This window comes from Brassica napus, chromosome C3 (assembly GCF_020379485.1).
Source record: "Brassica napus cultivar Da-Ae chromosome C3, Da-Ae, whole genome shotgun sequence".
Taxonomy (NCBI): Eukaryota; Viridiplantae; Streptophyta; class Magnoliopsida; order Brassicales; family Brassicaceae; genus Brassica; species Brassica napus.
In genome coordinates, this window is record NC_063446.1 from 2,276,404 (window position 1) to 2,298,704 (window position 22,301).

General features: G+C 34.6%; 5 protein-coding genes and 1 non-coding gene across 7 annotated transcripts; all 6 read right to left on the reverse strand.

Annotated features, from left to right (window-relative positions):
• Positions 1 to 190: 190 nt before the first annotated feature.
• Positions 191 to 857, reverse strand: LOC106430342 (histone H3.2). The gene has a single exon (XM_013871132.3). The coding sequence runs from the start codon at positions 785 to 787 to the stop codon at positions 377 to 379; it is 411 nt and encodes a 136-aa protein (XP_013726586.1). The 5' UTR covers positions 788 to 857; the 3' UTR covers positions 191 to 376.
• Positions 858 to 1,283: 426 nt separating this feature from the next.
• On the reverse strand, positions 1,284 to 4,671 carry LOC106430333 (protein DETOXIFICATION 28). The gene is made up of 9 exons (XM_013871123.3): positions 4,338 to 4,671; positions 3,971 to 4,258; positions 3,480 to 3,733; positions 3,297 to 3,383; positions 3,153 to 3,209; positions 2,787 to 3,025; positions 2,589 to 2,707; positions 1,651 to 1,740; positions 1,284 to 1,562 (listed from the first exon to the last, which is right to left on the reverse strand). Exons 1-9 carry the CDS (start codon positions 4,602 to 4,604, stop codon positions 1,506 to 1,508), a joined length of 1,458 nt encoding a protein of 485 aa, XP_013726577.2. The 5' UTR covers positions 4,605 to 4,671; the 3' UTR covers positions 1,284 to 1,505.
• Positions 4,672 to 9,748: 5,077 nt separating this feature from the next.
• Positions 9,749 to 12,541, reverse strand: LOC106384899 (protein DETOXIFICATION 28). Its single transcript, XM_013824822.3, has 9 exons — positions 12,200 to 12,541; positions 11,843 to 12,130; positions 11,231 to 11,484; positions 11,051 to 11,137; positions 10,754 to 10,810; positions 10,361 to 10,599; positions 10,170 to 10,288; positions 9,994 to 10,083; positions 9,749 to 9,899 (listed from the first exon to the last, which is right to left on the reverse strand). The coding sequence occupies exons 1-9, from the start codon at positions 12,464 to 12,466 to the stop codon at positions 9,837 to 9,839; spliced, it is 1,464 nt and encodes a 487-aa protein (XP_013680276.1). The 5' UTR covers positions 12,467 to 12,541; the 3' UTR covers positions 9,749 to 9,836.
• A 4,113-nt stretch (positions 12,542 to 16,654) lies between these two features.
• On the reverse strand, positions 16,655 to 17,347 carry LOC106385735 (classical arabinogalactan protein 4-like). The gene has a single exon (XM_013825636.3). The coding sequence runs from the start codon at positions 17,164 to 17,166 to the stop codon at positions 16,741 to 16,743; it is 426 nt and encodes a 141-aa protein (XP_013681090.1). The 5' UTR covers positions 17,167 to 17,347; the 3' UTR covers positions 16,655 to 16,740.
• Positions 17,348 to 18,763: 1,416 nt separating this feature from the next.
• Positions 18,764 to 20,455, reverse strand: LOC106384897 (14-3-3-like protein GF14 lambda). Of its 2 annotated transcripts, none has more exons than XM_022698577.2 (4): positions 19,883 to 20,455; positions 19,661 to 19,783; positions 19,241 to 19,357; positions 18,764 to 19,017 (listed from the first exon to the last, which is right to left on the reverse strand). In XM_022698577.2, the coding sequence occupies exons 1-4, from the start codon at positions 20,372 to 20,374 to the stop codon at positions 18,997 to 18,999; spliced, it is 753 nt and encodes a 250-aa protein (XP_022554298.1). In that variant the 5' UTR covers positions 20,375 to 20,455; the 3' UTR covers positions 18,764 to 18,996. The 2 variants fall into 2 exon arrangements, with proteins under 2 accessions (XP_022554298.1, XP_022554299.1); XM_022698578.2 differs by having other exon boundaries at positions 18,764 to 19,011; positions 19,883 to 20,454.
• Positions 20,456 to 21,863: 1,408 nt separating this feature from the next.
• Positions 21,864 to 21,945, reverse strand: TRNAS-GCU. The gene has a single exon. It is a non-coding gene; the product is annotated as a tRNA-Ser (tRNA).
• Between the last annotated feature and the right edge of the window lie 356 nt (positions 21,946 to 22,301).

Sequence of the window (22,301 nt, forward strand, 5' to 3'; positions counted from 1 at the left end):
TATTCACATCATCAAGAAGAAGAAGGAACCAAGACCCGGTTATTCCAAACCGACTGCCATCTTTACTGGTTAGACCGGTTAATTGGTGATTACAACTAAGCTTACGTAACGACTGTGTTGTGTTATATATATCATAACGTTTCAATGTTTGTAACATTGCGATTTTGATAAACAAGGAGAAACGAGTGACTGATTTAAACACATAATAGAAAATAAATATCAAAGACAATTAGGCAATAATATTAAACAAGAGAACATATTCATTGAGGTATTTCGTCGAACACCTTAAAGACTATCTTAACAAAGACTAAACCTTTAGAAAATTCACCATGGATCAAAGTACACATTAACGAACTAGACAAAGCTAGATAAGTCTTCAAGCTCTTTCACCACGGATTCTCCTAGCGAGCTGGATATCCTTGGGCATGATCGTCACTCTTTTGGCGTGAATCGCGCAGAGATTGGTGTCTTCGAACAAACCAACAAGGTAAGCCTCAGCAGCCTCTTGCAAAGCCGCGACGGCGCTGCTCTGGAACCTCAGATCCGTCTTGAAGTCCTGAGCGATCTCACGGACCAGACGCTGGAAGGGAAGCTTGCGGATGAGAAGCTCGGTGCTCTTCTGGTACTTCCTGATCTCACGAAGGGCAACGGTTCCGGGACGGAATCTGTGCGGCTTCTTCACTCCTCCCGTGGCCGGAGCCGACTTCCTCGCCGCTTTCGTCGCCAGCTGCTTCCTCGGAGCCTTTCCTCCGGTGGATTTTCTAGCGGTTTGCTTGGTACGAGCCATTTGGGTTTATTACTCTTTTTGCTGTTTGGTTTCTGAGAGAATGTGAATTGATGTGCGTAAAGTGAGGATGGGATGTGTTTTTTTATACTGAAGCGAGAGATGATGTGTTTGTTTTTGATCCGTTGGATCTTTTGGGTTATTGACGGTTGAGATTGTTTGCATCTATCTATCCGCGTCAATTGTTATGTAACCAATCAGAATAACTTGTGTATCCTTTGATATCCGCGTCATTTATTAATTAACCAATCAGAATGACTTTTAGATTGTTCCGACCTTTTTCGACAAAAAAAAAAACAGCATATATTTTTCCATGGTAAAGGCTGTCGCATGAGACTTTTAGCTTGTAGGCTGCAGTGTTGTTGGGCCTCTCAGACGAGTTAAGTTTTTATTTATAAAACTATTAATGTTATTTTAAATATTTTAAAATATCAGATTGGTATTAAAAAAAATATAAAACTGTGATTATATTTTTATATTATTGAAACTGCGATTCATGTTATGTTATTATTGTGTTATTTATCCAAATGCGAACCATGTTCATACACCCATCTTATTACTTGCCCATTTCAATAAACCAATCATGTAAGATTGAGTCATTGAAACGATAGGATAGATGTTCAAAAAAAAATATATATATGATAATATGTTTCACACGATCGACATGATCTAAATATTTGGAATGTGCACTTGTGTAATTTATATATATCTGATACAATCTTCAGTTTCTTGAGTTTGAGACAGACCATTTCTTAACGTGCACACTTGCTTTTTGTGCCTACAAATGACGAAACGATTGCACTAAAAGACATGCATGAAAACTAACCATATATGTGAACCAAAAGCAATAGTAGAAATTAGTGTACCTCTTTTTCCCAGTCACATCTCATAACAATAAAAATCAGTATCAGTGTTTGAATCCCGGTTCCTCCGAATATCATACCAGCCCAAATGCCCTATCAACACAATAACAATATAAGCAAGATATAGAGAGCTTTAAGAGCACCATTAACCAAAGGTGCTTAAGGGGTGCTTAGATTGTTTTTAATTAAAAAGAAAAGGAAAGAGAAGAATAAGAAGAAAGAGGAGTGCTTAATTAGGCATCACAAGTATATGTTGCTTGCACTATTCGCGGTCTCCACTGACACGTGGCAGCATGCGATTGATTTTTTTTTTTTTAATCAGAGAAAAAACTAAAAAAAAAAAAATTAGGGTTAATGATGCTATTACAGTAGCTCAATTACCGTAGTTTGTTGGAGGAGTTTTACAAATTAAAAGAAAAGATAAAATGATAAAAAACATGAATGAGAAAATGTAAAAGTTCTTAAATCACAGATTTTTGGAACCTATCAAGAAACTAAAGAGCGGGTGTCACCTTGTTAATCTATCAACATATTCTAAAAAGCAAATAGATAGTTATAATTTTATAATATTAATATTTTTTTTCTTTTAGAACTCATCACGCATTTTACCGATAATGATGCTCTTAAGAGCATCCACAACCATTGGGACTTCATTAAGTATCTAAAAAATAAATTATTAATATTTGATTACAATTACTTTAAGCAATTAATTTTTATTTACCTTTTTAAATTTGAGCTAATATAAAAGTGACACATGAGTTTGTGGGATTTTTTAAGGTCCTTGAAACACATAAGTTTAGAACCTTTTCTGACACTTTTCCTAACTTTTTGCATTTTTAATTATTTTTAACTTTGGAAACTTGTGTTAAAAACCCTCCATTGGAGGTGTTCTTGCAATAATTTGCTAATTTCATATAAAAAAGGAAGATAATATGGGTTACCTTGACACCATACTTGAAAATCCAGCCCATGACAAATCCAAGTGGAAGTCCGATGAAATAATAGCATCCCAAATTTATATATGCCACGAATGATTGCCAACCCGAACCAACAGCAACACCTAATTAAAAGTCACCACACAAGTGTTGAGCGGTTTATTTTGTCATAGCAAAAGAAATTAGATTGTTTTTGTGACGTACCAGAAAGAACCGGTTGGATACTGTTGAGAAGAATAGTAAAGGCTAGAAGAATAGAAAGGTCATTAACTGCTTTTATGATAGTGTCACTTGAAGAGAAGATCCAGCCGATTTGATCATGAAGAAATACTACAAGCATCGAAAATACTATTCCGATGATTAACGACTCTGTCACTGATATGATCATTGCAAATCTTGCTCCTCTTCCATTGCCTGCTCCTAACTCATTCGCCACTCTCACGCTACAAAACCAAGTTAAGTATAAACTTACAAAGGAGTACTACTTATAAGCCATGAACTAGTCTGACTAGAGACATGAACATAACTAGAGTATCTATACGGTGATAGTAAATATAAGAGATTGATTACCCGGTCCCGGCAAAGAAAGCAAGTGGTATCATCATCTCCAAACCATTTATTGACATGCTGCCGATGAAAATTGAAGTTATCATAACTTGATCAGAAATTCACATATAATATATACCAGTCTTCAAAACTATATATTTGACGTACCATATAGACAAAGAGTCGACAGCAATTTTTGTATCCTTCAGATTTCCAGTCATCATTATTAGAATCTTATAATACCAATTCTCCAAGCTGTCTCTCGACAAAAAGACACAGTAAGAAGTTGTATTCGATATGTAAAGCAAACTCGATAAAGTGTGACACAAGTGGACTTTAAAGAATCAATACCAAAGCATGATTCCAGAAGAAGCAGAGAGCTTAGCGAATTCCCATAGTCTGGTGAAAGCTTCAATGGAGAAACCAGTCCAAGTGAGTGGACAACCGCCACAAGTGGCGTACGTAAATAAGATGAGGACATTGAGGCACCATGACACGTTAATAGTAGCCATAGTCCCTATGGGTCCAAGTTTAAGACCATACACAAAAAGCCAGCACACAAATATGTGAACTACAAGTGCCACCCCAGAAGAAAGTGCAACCACCTGGTATAGTAAGAGGATATTAACAAAACACATTTAAAATCGTTAAGTGTTAAGTTCCTGTTTATAATAAATTTTTAACTTAAACTAATTGGTGATAAGTTGATTGATCATTGCTCTTTATATATTAGTTAATTATTTTTTCCAAAAATAGGTGCGAGACTTCATTCATTCAATAACATCAAGGAGCTAATCCGCCCCTTCCGTTACAACCTTTCAAATCTTGATGTAGTTACATACCCTATTCTTGAGCTGACACTGCAAGAATCGGCTGAGAGGAAAATATAAGGCAAACACGAAATGAGTAGGAATGGTCCAAAAGGCCACGGTACCGGAGAGCTTGGCAACGTCTTCAGGCTGGCCGAAGAACTTAAGAATCGGAGACGCAAACAAGTACACAGGAAGGAGTAAGATGGCAAATAAAAAGAGAACGATCCAAGATCGTTGCATATACACTCCCAACATGTCATACTTCTTCGCTCCAAACGCTTGTCCGCACAGCGTCTGCAACGCACTCGCCATTCCAAGCTGCATGTAGTTAATATATTAATCTCTTTCATACATTATAAGGTAGAAAAATTGTTTATATATATGCGTGTGTGTATACAAAGAGGCCGATGCTGAAGCCAATGATGACGTTTTGGACTATAGCAATGGCGGCGAGTTCTAGCTCCCCGAGGTGGCCAGCAAAGGCCTGAGTGATGACGAAGATCGAGTATGTCGAGATTCTGGCGAATATGGCCGGTCCAACGATACGCCATAGCTTCTTCGTCTCCATCCATGTCTCTCTCTTTATGTCTCCGTTTTGCTCCTCCTCCCCATATTGATCCCTCGACTTCTCTATACCTTCTGTTTCATCGTCTCTTTTTGCCATCTTCTTGAAAGTAAAGAATCGCGGACTAGAGTGATGGAGAGTATATGGGGGTAAAGCATATATATATATTGAGTGGAGAGCGGAGACTCCACTGCGGTCATTTTTTATAATCTATTTTTCTGTCGCAATTTAACCAGGAATAGCATATATGCATGCTGCATGTGTGGTTTCTATCAAGACGATGAAAGTAGCAAACTAGCAATAGATTAAATTGAACAAATTCATATGAAGCATTTTTATTAATACAGTCTATATATAGTTGATACCACATGCGGTGCGTCCATTTGTTATATATATATTTATTACGCACTTTGTTTCACAAAAATGTTATTTGATTTTTTTGACACATATTAAAATCATTTTAGAATAATTTTTACCCTTTATCATACACTAATTATCTTTTCTAATTAATTCAATTTTTTTTTTGTGAAAATTTGATTTTATTTAGAATTATGTATATGAATACAAACTACACTATTTGTAAAATAAAAATAAAATATAAAATGACACTTTTTGCGAAACATATAAAAGTATATCTCAAAAGAATCTTAAAAATATTAATTAATGTTTTAGATCAGTACAATTTAATTTATTCACTCGTTTCAATCTCTCTAAAACGAAGTGTATATATGTATATATATTATAAACCTCCCTCATTTTTTTTTTTTTTTTTTTGATCAAAAAAAAAAATGAGGGAGGTTTATAATATATATACATATATACACTTCGTTTTACTTTAATAAAATGTTGAATTTTGGGTTAACTTTCGATTTACAATTTTCAAACAACTGTTGATAATGTTGCACTTACGGTATATAAATTCACCATTCCAAATAAATCTGAAATAGTGCCTTACACGACTACTTGCGATTCATTATAGTCCACATTCGATTTTTATTCTGTTTGTTGCGTATCGTCTTGATTAGGTTCGGTTCTACACTAATCCCACATATTCTATGGTCTTCTTCTTTTTGACATATATTCTATGGTCTTTTAACATTCTCTAATCAGCTAATGTGATTTGAAACCACAAAGTAGTGGAAATACGAATATTTAGACAATTTTAATTATCTTTTTCATAAGCCATATATATGCATCTTTGTGTTTGATCAACAACTTCATTTCCAACGTTTATATGTAACTAACGTCCACATTGCTTAATGTCATGGATTCAACAACTTAGTTTTCTACCTTTATATTATTCCATCATGTATAAAGTTCATTATTCTATATAAAGCTGTTTCGCTTCATTCTTACGAAGTAATGAAAAATCTAATCATAATTTCATCCTCCTTTTAAAATGTTATTATAAATTTACAACTTTTATCCAAGTGGTTTTACAAATCATCATATTCTCCTTCATGTCCGTTCAAACTTGTCTATAATATGTTTAGATTTATCAAAATTTATCATCAAATCTCAGGCTGTGTGGCCGCCAGAGAGGCTCATGTATAGACATTTGGGTATTGATAGAAGTTATCTTAGATGTACTGGTCTAGTGGAATCGATTAATCATCTTCTTTTTAAATGTCCGTCAACTCTTCGGATTTGGATTTTATCGGACTATTCGTCTTTTCCGGATTACTTCCCTAGTACATCTATATATCAAAAGATGAACTTCCTGTTTTGGAATATATGCTCCAAATATGTATTTATTTTACAACTGTATACAAATTATACAATCTTCAGTGTCTTGCCTCTGAATTTGAGATCTACCATTTGTTAACGCGCACGCTTGCTTTTTGTGCCAATTTTGAGAAAAACGACGAAACAATTGCATGAAATAAACCATATACGTGAACGAAAGTAATAAAATTGCATTACCTCTTTGTCCCAGTCACATCTCGTAACAATAAAAATCAATATCAATGTCTGAATCGCAGTTCCTCCGAATATCATACCAGCCCAAATGCCCTATAACATAAAATCACAATATATTATATATAGAGATAAATCAGCCTTCAAATCTTGAGTTTATTAAAAAATCTGGCGTTTACCTTGACACCAAACTTGAAAATCCATCCCATGACAAATCCAAGTGGAAGACCCGATGAAATAATAGCATACCAAATTTATATATGCCACGAATGATTGCCAACCCGAACCAATCGCAACACCTAATCCAAAATCAAAAGTCACTTCGATCGGTTTATTATGGAATGACAAACAAATTAATTTTGTTTTGTAGCATACCAGAAAGAACCGGTTGGACACTGTTAAGAAGAATAGTAAAGGCTAAAAGGATAGAGAGAGATCAGTGACTGCCTTTATGACGGTTTCACTTGAAGAGAAGATCCAACCGATTTGATCATGAAGAAATACTACAAGAACCGAAAATATTAAACCAGTAATCAACGATTCTATCACTGATATGATCATTGCAAATCTTGCTCTTCTTCCATTGCCTGCTCCTAATTCATTAGCTCCGGAAGTGGCGTAAGTAAATAAGATGAAGGCATTGAGACACCAAGACACGTTAACAGTAGCCATGGTCCCTACGACTCCGAGTCTAAGACGATATACAAAAAGCCAGCACACAAATAAGTGAACTACAAGTGCCACTCCAGAAGAAACGACAACCACCTGATTGATAGTAGCGTTAGTCAGAGAAATATCAAATAGTTTACCAAACACTAGTATATAATATCAAAATCATATTAAGTCATTATATTTTGGAGCAACTTATTATTACTAAAACAAGCAATCAAATAATGATGGGTAATTCTCTCAAATAGATATTTTTAAAATTTTATCGTAAAAATAATCCTCAAAAAATAAAATGACCAAAATAGTTAAAAAGAAAAAAAATTTGAACTCATCCACAAAACCCAACTCTTTAACTTTAAACACTAAGTCTTAGATTAGTTAACCCTAAAAGCATTCCTATTAGTGTAAGTGAAACGGAGGGGGGCTATAATAATTGATTATTATTATTTTATCTTTTTTTGTTTGATTTTTTATTAAAATAATAACCGAAGGATCGCCACGTATCGTGGGGTCCGTGAAACAGTGATGAAACAGATTCACAATGAGGCACTTATGTGAAACACGCAAACAGGTTTATGGTTCATAAATATTATAATATTTTTTTTTTTTTGGAAAATATGAGAGATTGGGGAGTGAACCCCTAATGGGAATGCAATGTATATTTACCTCCCCTACACCTTTTTCTTCGTTGTCTCTCTCTCTCTCTCCCGTCGTTGATCTTCTGGAAGATTCTAATAAATAAAATAAAAGAGCAGATACGTGATGATATATATAGAGCAACAATCCCCGGAAACAGTATCATGAAATTTAATCTGCCAATAAATTTGAAATAGTGCCTTAGACTGCTAGTTGCAATTCATTATATGTCCACATTCGATTTCTATTCTGTTTGTTGCATATATATCGTCTTTTCAGTAGGTTCGGTTCTACACTAATCACACATATTCTATGGTCTTCTTCTTCTTTTTTTGACATATATTCTAAGGGCTTTTAACATTCTCTAATCAGCTATTGTGATTTGAAACCATAAAGTAGTGGAAATACAATTATTTAACCTTTTACTTATCTTTTTCATAATCCATATATATGCATCTTTGTGTTTGATCAACAACTTAATTTCCAACGTTTTATATGCAACTAACGTCCAAATTGCTTGATGTCATGGATTCAACAACTTAATTCTACCTTTATATTATTCTATCATGTATAAAAGTTCTCTATTCTATATAAAGCTGTTCCGCTTTATTCTTAGAGCATCTGCATCAGTGAACCCCATAGAAGGGGTTCACAAAGTATATATATTTTTTTTTTCTGTTTGATTTTCGTTCTAAAAAAAAAATTAATTAATTAATCGGACCAATTGCGGGCTGCCACGTGCCGTGGAGCCCGCGCAGTGATGACCCGGATTCAGTGCAGTGAACTCTCAAGAGACAGGTTCACTTCTTTTGTTTATTTTAATTTTTTTTTTTCGAAAACTGTGTGAACTCTCCATGGAGTTCAATGATGCATATGCTCTTACGGAGTAATGAAAAATCTAATCATAATTTTATCCTCCTGTAAAAAAGTTATTGTAGATCTACAGCTCTCCAAGTGGTATATTCTCCGTTTAAACTTGTCTACAATATGCTTAGATTTATCAAAAGTTATCATCAAAACCTAACGCCTGAAATAGGTAAGTGCATTGGTGTACTGTAACTAAACTTTTTCTATATGAGAATATAGGATCGAAAATATATGAAACTATATCATTTTTCTTGTCATTAACCATGTGTGATGTAATGATATCGCCTGTGCTTTAGACCATCATTATCCATGGTTGCTTAAGGAGTTGTTAGCAATTTTTTAATCAAAAAAAAGAAGGAAAGAGAAGAAGAAGAAGAAGCACCAGCGCTTCTGATGCTTCTTTAAGCGTCGTTGTTTTGTTTTGTTCGCGGGCCCCACCGACACGTGGCGGCCCGCTATTGGTCACTTTTTAATTTTTTTTTTTTTTTCAGTCAGAAAAAAAACTAAAAAAAAAAAGAAAAAATTTAAGCACTCCTAATGAATTGTTAGGGTTAATGATGCTCTTACTCGCTCACCACGACACCACGGCCAGTGCCGTGCCTAGCTATTCGGGGGCTCAAGGCAAGATTCATAAATATTTCCTTAATCAACTTTTAAAAATTAACTATATAAAACTATATGTTTAATGTTTATTGAACTATAAAACTGTACATAATATTTGAAGGTACAAACAAATAATCCACTAAATATTTTAAGATTTAATATTATCCATGATCATTTTTAATTACCTAATGATATATTGATATGAAGATCTGATTAAATGTGAAAGTAGATTTTTCAATAAAATATCAGAACTATGACCAAATGAGTTTTTCAAAAAAAATCAATAGCATGCATGTAATAGATTAACGTAACCAGCAGAAATACTTGTAAGAAACACACGCACTTGTAATAAACACAAACAAATCTGTAACAAATTACACTAGATTTGTATCTAAGAAAAGAGATTTATATACAAAAGTTTAACTAATTAAACAAAAATCAAAAATTGGGGCCCTAAAATTTACTTTATAAACTGGGGGCCTAAGGCGGTGGCCTTTTCCATTACACGTTGTGCACGACTCTGACCACGGCCTAGCTTTATGGAATATAAATGCTCCATGCAAATATATATTTATTTTGCAATTGTATAATTTTCTATTAAAGGATTTTTTTTATAATTGTATACAAATTATAAAATCTTCAGTGTCTTCCCTCTGAATTTGAGATCGACCATTTGTTAACGCGGACGCTTGCCTTTTGTGCCTACAAATATGAAATAAACGTCGAAACAACTGCATGAGAAGAGATGCATTAAATAAACCATATACGTGAATCAAAGCAATAAAAATTGAATTACCTCTTTTTCCCAGTCACATCTCATAACAATAAAAATCAATATCAATGTCTGCATTGCGGTTCCTCCGAATATCATACCAGCCCAAATGCCCTATAACATAAAATCACAATAGATGTTTTATATAGAGAGAAATTAGCCTTCAAATCTAGAGTTTATTAAAAAAAGCTGGCGTTTACCTTGACACCAGACTTGAAAATCCATCCCATGACAAATCCAAGTGGAAGACCGATGAAATAATAGCATCCCAAATTTATATATGCCACGAATGATTGCCAACCCGAACCAATCGCAACACCTAATCAAAAATCAAAAATCACTTCGGTTTATTATGGAATGACAAATAAATTAATTTTGTTTCGTAGCGTACCAGAAAGAACCGGTTGGACACTGTTAAGAAGAATTGTAAAGGCTAAAAGGACAGAGAGATCAGTGACTGCTTTTATAACGGTTTCACTTGAAGAGAATATCCAACCGATTTGATCATGAAGAAATACTACAAGAACCGAAAATATTAAACCAATGATGAACGATTCTGTCACTGATATGATCACTGCAAATCTTGCTCTTCTTCCATTGCCTGCTCCTAATTCATTCGCCACTCGTACGCTACCAAGAAAGGTATATCATATATATAAAGACATAAAGTAGTCATATCTATAATGCATGGCTAGATATATATATATATTTTTTGATATATAAATTTTATCAAAGAAAAAGTATAAGGCGAACAAAACAAAACATCGAGAGAGATTGGTCATACCCTGTCGCGGCGAGGAAAGCAAGTGGAATCATCATCTCCAATCCATTTATCGCCATGCTGCCCATGGACATTGTACTTGTGAAAAAATGGTTAAGAAATATGGATCCTCATTTCACATAAAAATTAGGATCCTGATTTATTAAAAACACATAGTTTAGGGTCTTAATAATTATATCTACAATAGTATAACTAACTTTTTGTAAAAAGCATTATTCCAGCACAAGGCCTACATAATATAAGAGCCGGGTCTGGATATTTACTATATAGTATATCAACCCTAATATATATCTAGCGTACCATATAGACAGAGAGTCGACAGCGATTTTTGCATCTTTCAGATTTCCAGTCATCAGAATTAAAATCTTATAATACCAACTCTCCAAGCTGTCTCGATAAACAAAAAGATCTACCGTAAGAAGTTGTGTTTCAATTGCAAAACCAAACAAAAAAAATGCGAAACGATCTAATGAATAGTACCAAAGCATGATCCCGGAGGAGGCAGAAAGCTTAGCAAATTCCCAAAGCCCGGTAAAAGCTTCAATGGAGAAACCAGTCCAAGTGAGTGGACAACCGCCACAAGTGGCGTAAGTAAATAAGATGAAGACGTTGAGCCACCATGACACATTAACAGTAGCCATGGTCCCTATGACTCCAAGTTTAAGACCGTATACAAAAAGCCAGCACACAAATATGTGAACTACAAGTGCCACTCCAGCCGAAATCGCAATCACCTGGTGTTAATGTCAGTCAGAGAGATATTAACTTATATAGGCTAAAAATGTTTTTTTTATATATATATATATTCCATCCGCTCCGGGAAAATAATATTTCTAAACCGTTTTCTTATTCTACAGGATTAGTTTTCCATCTTTTCAGGTGATATTAATAAATTGTGAACTTTTTAAAAAGTATTTATTGAAAATATTTAAATTAAATATTATAGGTTGATAATTTTAAAAGTACATAGTAAAAATAAATAAAAAATTTGTACATAGTAAAAATAAATAAAAAAATTGTTCTAAATATTTATTATACTTTTAATATGTGTGAAAACTTAGAAATTCATATTTTCAAAGAGAAAGGAAGTACCATATTCTTAAGCTGGCATTGGAGGAACCGGTTGAGAGGGAAAAAGAAGGCAAATGAAAAATGGACAGGAATAACCCAAAGCGCCACAGTACCGGAGAGCTCAGCGATGTCGTCAGGCTGGCCAAAGTACTTAAGAATCGGAGTTGCAAAGAAGTACATAGGGAGTAGCAAGATGGACCACAAAAAGAGAACAATCCAAGATCGCTGCAAATACACTCCTAACATGTCATATTTTTTCGCTCCAAACGCTTGACCGCATAGCGTTTCCAACGCACTCGCCATTCCAAGCTGCTTATAAAACTTATATAGTTACAAGTAAAAAAAAATACAAGCCAAAAATGATTTATGTGTGTGTACGAGGAGGCCGAAGTTGAAGCCGACGATGACGTTGCTGATGATGGAGATGGCGGCGAGTTCGAGCTCGCCGAGGTGGCCGGCAAAGGCCTGAGTGATAACAAGGATCAAGTAGGTTGCGATTCTGGTGAATATGGCTGGTCCAACGATACGCCATAGCTTCCTCGTCTCCACCATTATATCTCCGTCTTTCTCCACTTCATGTTGATCCCTTAGTAGAGGAATCATCGCCATCCCTACACCTTCTGCTTCGTCGTCTCTCTCTCCCATTGCCTATCTTCTGAAAAAATCTAAGTTGAATAAAAGAGTAGATGAGAGTAGATATGTAATCAATAAGGTGCCCTGTAATACATGAGGCCTCCATTTGATATAATAAATACATATGCAAACACTGAAAATGCTTATAATAAAACGTGGAAAAGAAGAGTCGAGATGTAAAAAGTTAAAAAAGTTTTATTCTTCTGTTTTAATTTTGGGTTCTATTGAAATGCTGTTTTTAAAATATTCTCATTCCTTTAGTGTATATGTTGAAAATATCATTGGTGATTTTCGAAATAGATTTCTCAACAGAAAATATTAATGATTTTTTAAAATTTTAATTATATATTTAGAAATTGATAGTGTATTTTATTTTATAAATAAAAAGATGACAAATGGGATAAAAATCTCTTACCATTTACTAAGAGTTTTTAAATAAAAAAAAACTCTTGTGACAGTTTCTCCACTTTTCATTTTTCTAGAACAAAAAATATAGTTGTTTATTATCATTTTTTGATAATTTTTTTTATAAAAAAACTATAAATCTAATAGATTTCTAACTTAAAAACAATTGGTGATAAATGAATTGATTATATATTAGTTGAGATCTCTTCAAAATTTCTGATGCGGAAGACTTTGTCTCTAACACATCTCTTCTAATACATCTCTTCAAGATGATGGTTTTTTGAGCATCAATGTTTGAATATTCGAACAATGACCGATGGACAATTTTAAACCGGATCGATGTGGGAGATTTTGTCTTTAATACGGTTATTCGAGATTTTGAACATCAATCTTGGAATATTTGGAATGGACCAACTTTGAGCCACATAGATTACATTGAGCTGTATGAACTAAATTTTAACACTATATTACTTATTAAGTTAGTTTGATTTCTAACTTGAAACTAATCGGTGATAAATGAGTGTTTAATATAAAATTTAAAGTCATTTCGACTTATTGAGAAACTTTGTCTCTAGTGAAAACTACCAATATGGATGCTTTAAAAAGACATCCAATCTCGTTATTCAAAACGCAGTAGCTATAAACGCTCAAATGATTCACTCTGAGTCAATTACTTAAACATTTTATTCTTTTATTTCATTTTAACTCTAATGTGTACCATATCCTTGGCTTATATAAACAACTCAATTTCCCTCGTTTTATATGCCATGCGAGCACACACTGGCCCTTGTGACGGATCTATCTAACAACTCCTTTTTATCTTGATTTTTATTCGTCTTTAAGTAAGAGTTTATTATTCAGTACAGAGTAGGTCACTTCACGTTTATAAATTAATTGTTGCAAAACCAGAGAAGAATAAAGGAGACGTGAGCATGCATATTTCTCACCAACTACACCATTGCTTAGGTTTCGGTTTACAAACTACAAACCGGATAAAGCCATTGGTCAAAAAAAAAAAAAAAAACTACAAACCGGATACGAGCAGCATAAAAACACAATGATCCAATATCGCTGCAAATACACTACCAACATGTTCCCTAAATATTTTTGGGCCCAACCGTATAATGTTTGTTGTAAAAATCAAAATTTTGGTGCATTATAATGCACTTGCCATACATCAAAGTGATCAAACCATATAATAATATAATCCCGAAATTGCATTAATAGTTGAAGCCTAGTCTGAGGTTGTTGATAATTGAAATGACTGCTAGTTCGAGAAATGAAGCTGACAAAATTAACCAGAATTAGACTTAGCGAAAACAAGATAGGGGAAATATAAAAAAGAAAGGTGAGGTTGACAAAGAAAGTTTTCAAGATTTCAGAGCGATTACTTGTCTGAACTGATATGGCCTTACATTTTTGCTTTGATATGCAAGTCTAACACTGTAAGGAGATGGTGTGATGCCAAAAAGAAGACAAGGACGGAAGATGGGACCGGACCAAAGACTTTTTGGTTGAAAATCAATGCCATCAACTTTTTAGGTAATAATTGGTAATTTTCAGATAGACAATTTAGAATCCAAGTATTTTAGGAGATTATTTAATCATGTGGTTGAACAAAGATGTTAAAACATATGGTTGTTCAAACACTTCACACCGACAAAAATCAACCAAAAAAAAACAAACACTTCACAGATGAACAAAACTAACAAAATGGTCTGTATTATAAATTTATTTATTATTCTTTCCATTTTCAGTTCAGTTGTCGTAGTTTAAATTTTTTGTTTCAAAATAAATTTTGTTTTAAAATTTTAATATAAATTTTTTTAACAATATTCTATAATTTATTTTTTTATTGGTTGAAATATGGTTAATTGTATAGGTAATGATTTTTTAATTTTGAAATATGTTTTTTATTTCATATTTTTGAAATATGATTTTTTTTAATTGTATAGGTAATGATTTTTTATTTTTGAAATATGTAAAATTAATTTTTTAAAATATATGTACAGAAACATAAAATGACAATTAAAATGAAACGGAAGAGAGTAACCTATTTTAAATTTTGTAAATTATGTTCAAAAATAAATAAATTCTTTTGCAAAACGATAATAACTCAGAAAATTTATATTTTTATTATGAGCAGCAACATTACTGGGCGGAACTAATTGGGTCATATAACTCATGTCAATATGTACCAAAAGGCATGCATGATCATAGATTTTACTTTTATTTGACAACGATGTGTAGCTATGCACGACTGTATTATTCGGGTGAAGTACATGAGCAAGTTGTAAGAATTTGATTAAACGAAAGAATAACGAAATTTATTTATTAATCTAGCCTTTGATTTAACACAAACCATATGAAGCCATTCAAATGGTAAATTACACAGCAATAGCATTCCATTAGTTCCCATCAATAATTACATTGCACACGTGAATATCATAAAAATTTGAAAGATCAAATAGCGAAGTACGAAAATAAATGAAATTATTAGAGATATGTTGGGCCGGAAGATATGTATCTTACGGACCTAGATCATGAAACCTATGAAGACCATCAAGACTAAAAGGAAAGATTTGAAGAACAAGTTACTCTCAAGATATTCTAGCATATTTACATTAAGTGTTTAGGAAAGTTAGCATTATCTAGTGTTAGCATTATGTTAATGTTACCACTATATATATGCATATTGTATTCTCTTATCAAACACAACACAATAATATACATATTCTATTATACTTTACATGGTATCAGAGCATTCGATTCTTAGGGATCTAAAATAAAACTTCCGCAAGTTTTTAAAGCTTTGATGGTGTTCATTGGTGGTGTTGACGATGAAGAAGACGATGGTGCCGAAGATGATCCAGATGATGATGACGTGAAGCAACATAAGTTCGAGTTAATGTTCACGTGATTTCTAACTAAGTGTTTGGTTTAATTAATTAAAAGCTTTAGTGGGGGTTTGCAATAGGTTTTACTTACGTGCTTTGTTTTTTTGCTTAGAGTTATTTTTATATAGTTTGGTTTCGGTGAGTGCTAGAATTACAGAGAGAGTTAATGGTGGTTAAGGGTTTATGGCTTTCATGGGTTAATTTTGTCTGAGATTTATTCTATAGTTTAGAATATCTCAAGGTGTTGTTTTCCATAGTTTGGAATATTTTTTTTTTAGAGATTATTCTATAGTTTAGAATTTCTCAAGATGACTTGTGTTATATTCCATAGTTTGGGATACGTTGGTTATAGTTTAACTATTACGGGGGAGTTTTAGTTATGCTCATGTTTTTAGGTCAATTTTGTTAGTCCAAGTTACGGACTGTCCGAGATAGGACGATTGTTTTTGGAGCTGCAGTTGCACCCACGGGATATATTCCCATTGTCAAGACCAAAGAAAAGCTGAAGTTTTCATCCCTCATGTCCTAAGTTGAAGTTTATTCCCGAAGGAATCTACTGATTTGTTTTCCTCGACATAGTGTCCACGACATACGTGGTCTGCTTTGTGATTGCAGATTTGCGTGTTGCATCCCACGTTTGTCGTGCGGGGGAGTATTAGAGATATGTTGGGCCGGAAGATATGTATCTTACGGACCTAGATCATGAAACCTATGAAGACCATCAAGACTAAAAGGAAAGATTTGAAGAACAAGTTACTCTCAAGATATTCTAGCATATTTACATTAAGTGTTTAGGAAAGTTAGCATTATCTAGTGTTAGCATTATGTTAATGTTACCACTATATATATGCATATTGTATTCTCTTATCAAACACAACACAATAATATACATATTCTATTATACTTTACAGAAATTCTCACATAACACCAAAGATATGAAATAATTGGGGTCAAACTAAAAAAAAATGAAAACGTGAAAAGATCTCAAACCATAATAGCGGCGTACACAATAGCGGTGAAAGCGGTTCCAACCGTGAAAGCTTTGTTGGAGAAAGCGGCACTTGGGGCGGCCGCTTCATCAGAAGGCCCTGGAGAAAGTCCGCTTGGGCTCAAGGCGGGACCTTCCGGAGCTGGTGGAGAGGCGGCGGGAACAACAGATGGAGACGGAGCTGCCGACGGTGGTGTAGTTGCGGGGGCTGGGGTTGCGGCCGGTGGTGGAGTGGTGGTTGGGGCTGGGATTGGGGTTGCGGCAGGTGGTGGAGTGGCCACTGGTGGAGGAGTAGCTACGGGAGGAGGAGTTGAGGCGGGTGGAGGAGGAGTAGCGGTGGGAGTAGGAGCTGGAGCTTGAGCGAGTGTTGACGCGGCGAAGATAGCCATGATCAAGAACACCATGACAGTTTTGGAACCCATTTTTACTCTCTTTCTCTCTTAAAATGCGTTTTCTAGTTTCTTTTGGCTGTAGAGCGAGGAGAGCTGTGAAGGTGAGGAAAATGTAACAGCCGTATAAAAAGAGGAAGATTAAGAATTGTTTTGGATTAATTAAACGAGATTCTCAAAATCTTTTAATATATTTAAAAATAAATACTGCAGACTAACATGCAAACGCATAATTGGAACATGGGGCTGCTTATCTATATACTCTCCCAGGCTGAGGCAATCATAATATTTAAATTTTGTTTCTTTTCAACAAAATTGAATATAACTGGGCCGTGAGTAATCTGGATATGTTGATAATGACTAATGAACATATTCCTATAAGGTGAACCGGTCTCCATATGGTATACAATCCACAGACAATGGATTTAACGTTACATTTGGAGAAGTTAATACTACTGATTATGTGAATAAACTTTTGACTTAGCAAGCTGTGATTCATAATTGGAGATTTCAAAGATCATTAATGTATGACGTGGCAAATGTTGGGAGACAGCTAGTATGTTTAGTGCAAGAACCAAGGAGTTGCAGGTTCGCATGTCTTCCTGTCTACGTGATCCACCCGTTAGTTTAATTATGCATTTTATCTATATACACATACAGTAACGACCATTTTTATTTGATTCAATAGTACATTATTTTGGCATAATATAAGTTAGACAGTACATAAATATTCGGGTGTGAACGGTGATCAAAGAACGACAAGGAATAATGCATTCCCTAACATTCCTAAAAAGATTCACCATTCACAAGGAATAAATTTTCCTTCTCATTCTCTAGCATTCCTTTTTTTTTTTGTAGAGAAATAAACAAGAAAATTATTTCTTGTTAAATATGGGATGAAACAACCATTACTTTTCGTTCCTGCAATTTTTTTTCTTCTATGTTCCTTTCTTATTAATTCCTCTTGTTTCCAGAATAGTTATGTGCAATTGGATTAGTTTTGTGACTATTACTGGTGTTGTTACCGTTGGACTTTCCTAATATGCCTGTTAGAAATAGCTGTCAGTGAATTTAAATATTGTGATAAATATAAGCTAAACAACCAAAATAATAAATGTATCAAAAGAAGCCGTATGATAGATAGCCTGTAAAGTCTAATTTGACAGTGATTCATTAAGGTAAGATGTCCTTTTTATAATTGTGTCAACTGAATGATTAATTGGTGAATCATACATGGTTGGCAATATTGCCACTTGATGCCTGATGGTGATAAACGAAACTAACCACCATAATTAGCCATGGCATTTGGATATTCGATTTTGGATATATAGGATAAATCATTTTTACATTTTAAAATTCGGGTAAAAAATATAATTTTTTTTGGGTATTTGAAGATTTCGATCCATTTTTAATTTCGAGTATTTCGGTTTCGGTACCAATTTTTTGCTCTGGGCTAACCATAATTATAACTCAAGATATCGGAATGGTCTCAACTACGGCCCGTTAACATGGTTTCGGCTGATCCAGTAGAAAACGAAGAACAAAAGAAACGTGTATACTGTATTATCAAACTGGGCTCAGTTGTAAGCCCATTACGATGACCATAGAAGAAACAAAACTCGAGTCTGAATAAGAAGAAAGGAGGTTTTCAAAGCTCAACATAGTCAAGACTCGATAGATAGAACAGAGTTTTAGAAGACTTTTTAATAGAGTAGACAAAACTAAAAAAAAAAATCACCAAGCTGTGCACATACTCATAATAAACACTTAAATATTGTTTTCCAACAGTTTTGAGCAAAGGTTATGGGGATTTTGAGATCTAAATGGGTGGCGGAAACACATAGCACTCCCTGCTCAAGATCCTCAGGCTTCGTCCATCTGCTCCTGAACAAAGAATATCAATAAACTCAGTACACACAGTTTCTCAGTTACTTCAGTTTCAAGACTTCGATGCAGTATCTATGTGATGCATCAGATGATGGATATCAAGCACGGTTCAGTCTATGATCAAAACTTTGTTCACACTAACATGCGATTTCTCATGGCGAAGTAAACAACTAATTTAAGATTATTAAAAAATCGAAGGAGATGAGAGAAGAGGAGTAACCTGCATATCGGAGGTCCATAGGGTAAGATTGTCCCTGAGCAACTGCATAATGAGAGTGCTGTCTTTGTAGGATTCTTCCCCCAATGTGTCAAGCTCAGCTATAGCTTCTTCAAAAGCCTACATGTAAATCCAGCATCCAAAACTTAAAAATGTCCTCCGTAATGATAAAACTATTGTCCTAGAATTTTCAAAGAAAGCTCAGTCAAACTGATCCAGAAGGAAGAACAACGGATCAAAGATCAGTTCTTTTTTCCAACAAACAGGTAATAGTCAACCAGTGGTCAATCCCATTAGTCAAACATCAATAAAACAGAAGAAAGCTCTCCAGACACAAAAACGCAGGACAATGACTTTTTGTTACCAAAAGAGAAAATGTTCCTACTTGAGACATAATAAGCTAAAAAAACAAAGAGTAACAACCTGTTTGGCCATGTTACAAGCTTTGTCTGAAGAATTAAGAATCTCATAGTAAAACACCGAGAAATTCAAAGCAAGACCAAGCCTTATTGGATGAGTAGGCGCCATATCAGCAGCCGCAATATCCTTCAGACAAAACATTCACATCAAAACCAGACACACATAAGTCAAACATCAGTTTGGTAATAACAAACAAACAAACAAAAGAATCAAACTTTTTTTCACCTGAGCTGCCTTATAAGCACCCATAGTATCCTCAGCAGCAGCTTTCCTCTCCTCCCCAGACTTAAACTCCGCCATGTACCGATGATAATCCCCCTTCATCTTCAAATAAAACACCTTCGACTCGCTCGCCGCCGCGGAGGGAATCAGATGCGAATCAAGAAGCTTTAGTATCCCTTCGCAGACCGAGGAAAGCTCCGTCTCGACTTTAGATCTGTAACCCTTCACGAGCGTCGCGTGCTCCTCGTTCTTCCTGCTCTCTTCCTTCTGCTCGATCGACGACACGATCCTCCACGCGGCGCGTAGAGATCCGATCACGTTCTTGTAGGCTACCGAGAGGAGGTTTCTTTCCTCCACGGTGAGCTCTGACGATGGAGTGGCGCCGCCTGTGACGAGCTGCTCCATGAATTGGACCATTTCTTCGTAGCGCTCGGCTTGCTCGGCGAGCTTCGCCATGTAGACGTACTGGTCTCTGCCTAGTGTCGCCGCCGCCATTGGAGAGAGAGAGAGAATGTGAAGAGAGGTTTTAATTTTTTTTTTTGGGTTTTTTTTTGTAAGAAAATGAAGAGAGAATAAAGGGTAAAGAGTCAGGTGGAGATACAGAGAAACTATAAATTAAGAGAAAAAGACCAAAATAGCACTAAGAGCTTGATTGGTTTCCCCGCTACCATCCGCAAACGCAGCTTTTGCGGTTGGTAGCGGTTGACAGCGTTTCGAAACAATCATACAAACCGCTATAAATCGCTTCAAACCGCTCCGAACCTCTTAAATTCAAAAGCTGGTTCCAGCTAGCGTTTGCGGTTGCGGGCGGTTGCGGGAGGATAATTTTTTTTTATTTTTTTTTAAAAACCATATAAATACAAAAATAAAAATATTCAATAAATTTTTAAAAATGAAATTATAAAAATACTAAAATATATCTATGATATTTTAATTAATATTACAAAATTTTAAAATAAAAATATTTTCTATAATTTTAAAAATTTTAAACTATAACTTTGAAAATATAATTTATATATTTATTATAATATTATGATTTTTGATATTTTTATAATTATATAAAATGTAAATATTGTTAATTTATTATTTAACCGCTGCTGTATCTAGTAGTTAACCAGTCATAAGTATCCCGCAAACGCACCAATTTCTAACCGCAGAACCAGTCGTTTAAATCTCTTAAAACCGCTAGAAACCGCAACCACCCGCATCCGCAAACGCCCGCAACCGCAACCGTAACCGCTGCGTTTGAACCAGTCAGGCCCTAAATCAAGTTTTTGTTCTCAAACTAGCACTCAAGTTCAAAAGTCACAAAAATAGCATTCAAAGAAGGATGGGGTTTAGGGTTTAGAATTTAGAATTTAGAGTTTAGAGTTTAGGTTTTAGGGTTTAGAGTTGAGAAGTGAGATTTTGGGGATAAGATTTCAAATTTTGAAAAATAAAAAAATTTAAAATTTTCAAAAGATAAAATGCTATTTTGGTCATTTTTGTTTTTGAGTGCTATTTTTGTGATATAAACTTAGAAATGTGCTATTTTGGAGATTTGCCCATAAATTATCCACGCGAGCACGTGGTTCAGTTTCGTTAATACGACATCGTTTTGTGCGGATACTTTCGTATAGTCAGACGCGTGTGGTGTGTAGGGGCGTGGAATGTGGCAAGGGGTTTGGGTTTTTTGTGATAAGAGAGAGTGAATGGGCCGTTATACTTTTTGAGCGTGTCAGCTTCTAATCACTAGTTTGATAGTTGGGCCTTAATTAGGCCTAATATGATGAACATCATCAACGACTTAAAGTAAACAGCACGAGACCAGATGTTATGATATGAACAGAAAGAAGAGATTAACTAAAAAAAGACCATCGTATCACCTGCATTGAGTTTTGTCGCTCTCAATGTGTTTGTCTTTAACATGCAGAGGAATATGGGACAGGTTAGGAAGCAAAACCACATCGCAAACCGTTCGGAATATAAAAAACTGAAAAAAATACGTCGCCTGAGAGATTCGAACTCTCGCGGGGAAACCCCATGTACTTAGCAGGCACACGCCTTAACCACTCGGCCAAAGCGACATTTTGAAAGTTGTTGGATTAACTTATTACTCTTCAACTTTGGTAAATGCATATGGCATTTGAAGATCCAATTTTTTTTTTTTTTGAAAAAAGGCTTAAAGATCCAATTGATTGTTATGTTTTAATGATGCAAAACGATATTTAAACTTTTTTTGGGTTAATATGTCATCAATTGTACTATAAAAATGTATTATTAATCATAAAATGATCCAATATATTAATGCTAGTCTTCTTCATGATGTAGCTGCTATTACTTAGCAGTAGAACCATCTAATAGGAGAGATGATCCTTGGTTCGCTGCACTAGGGAGCCGTTGTATTCACATGACATGGAATGATAAGTCTAATGACTCTCTG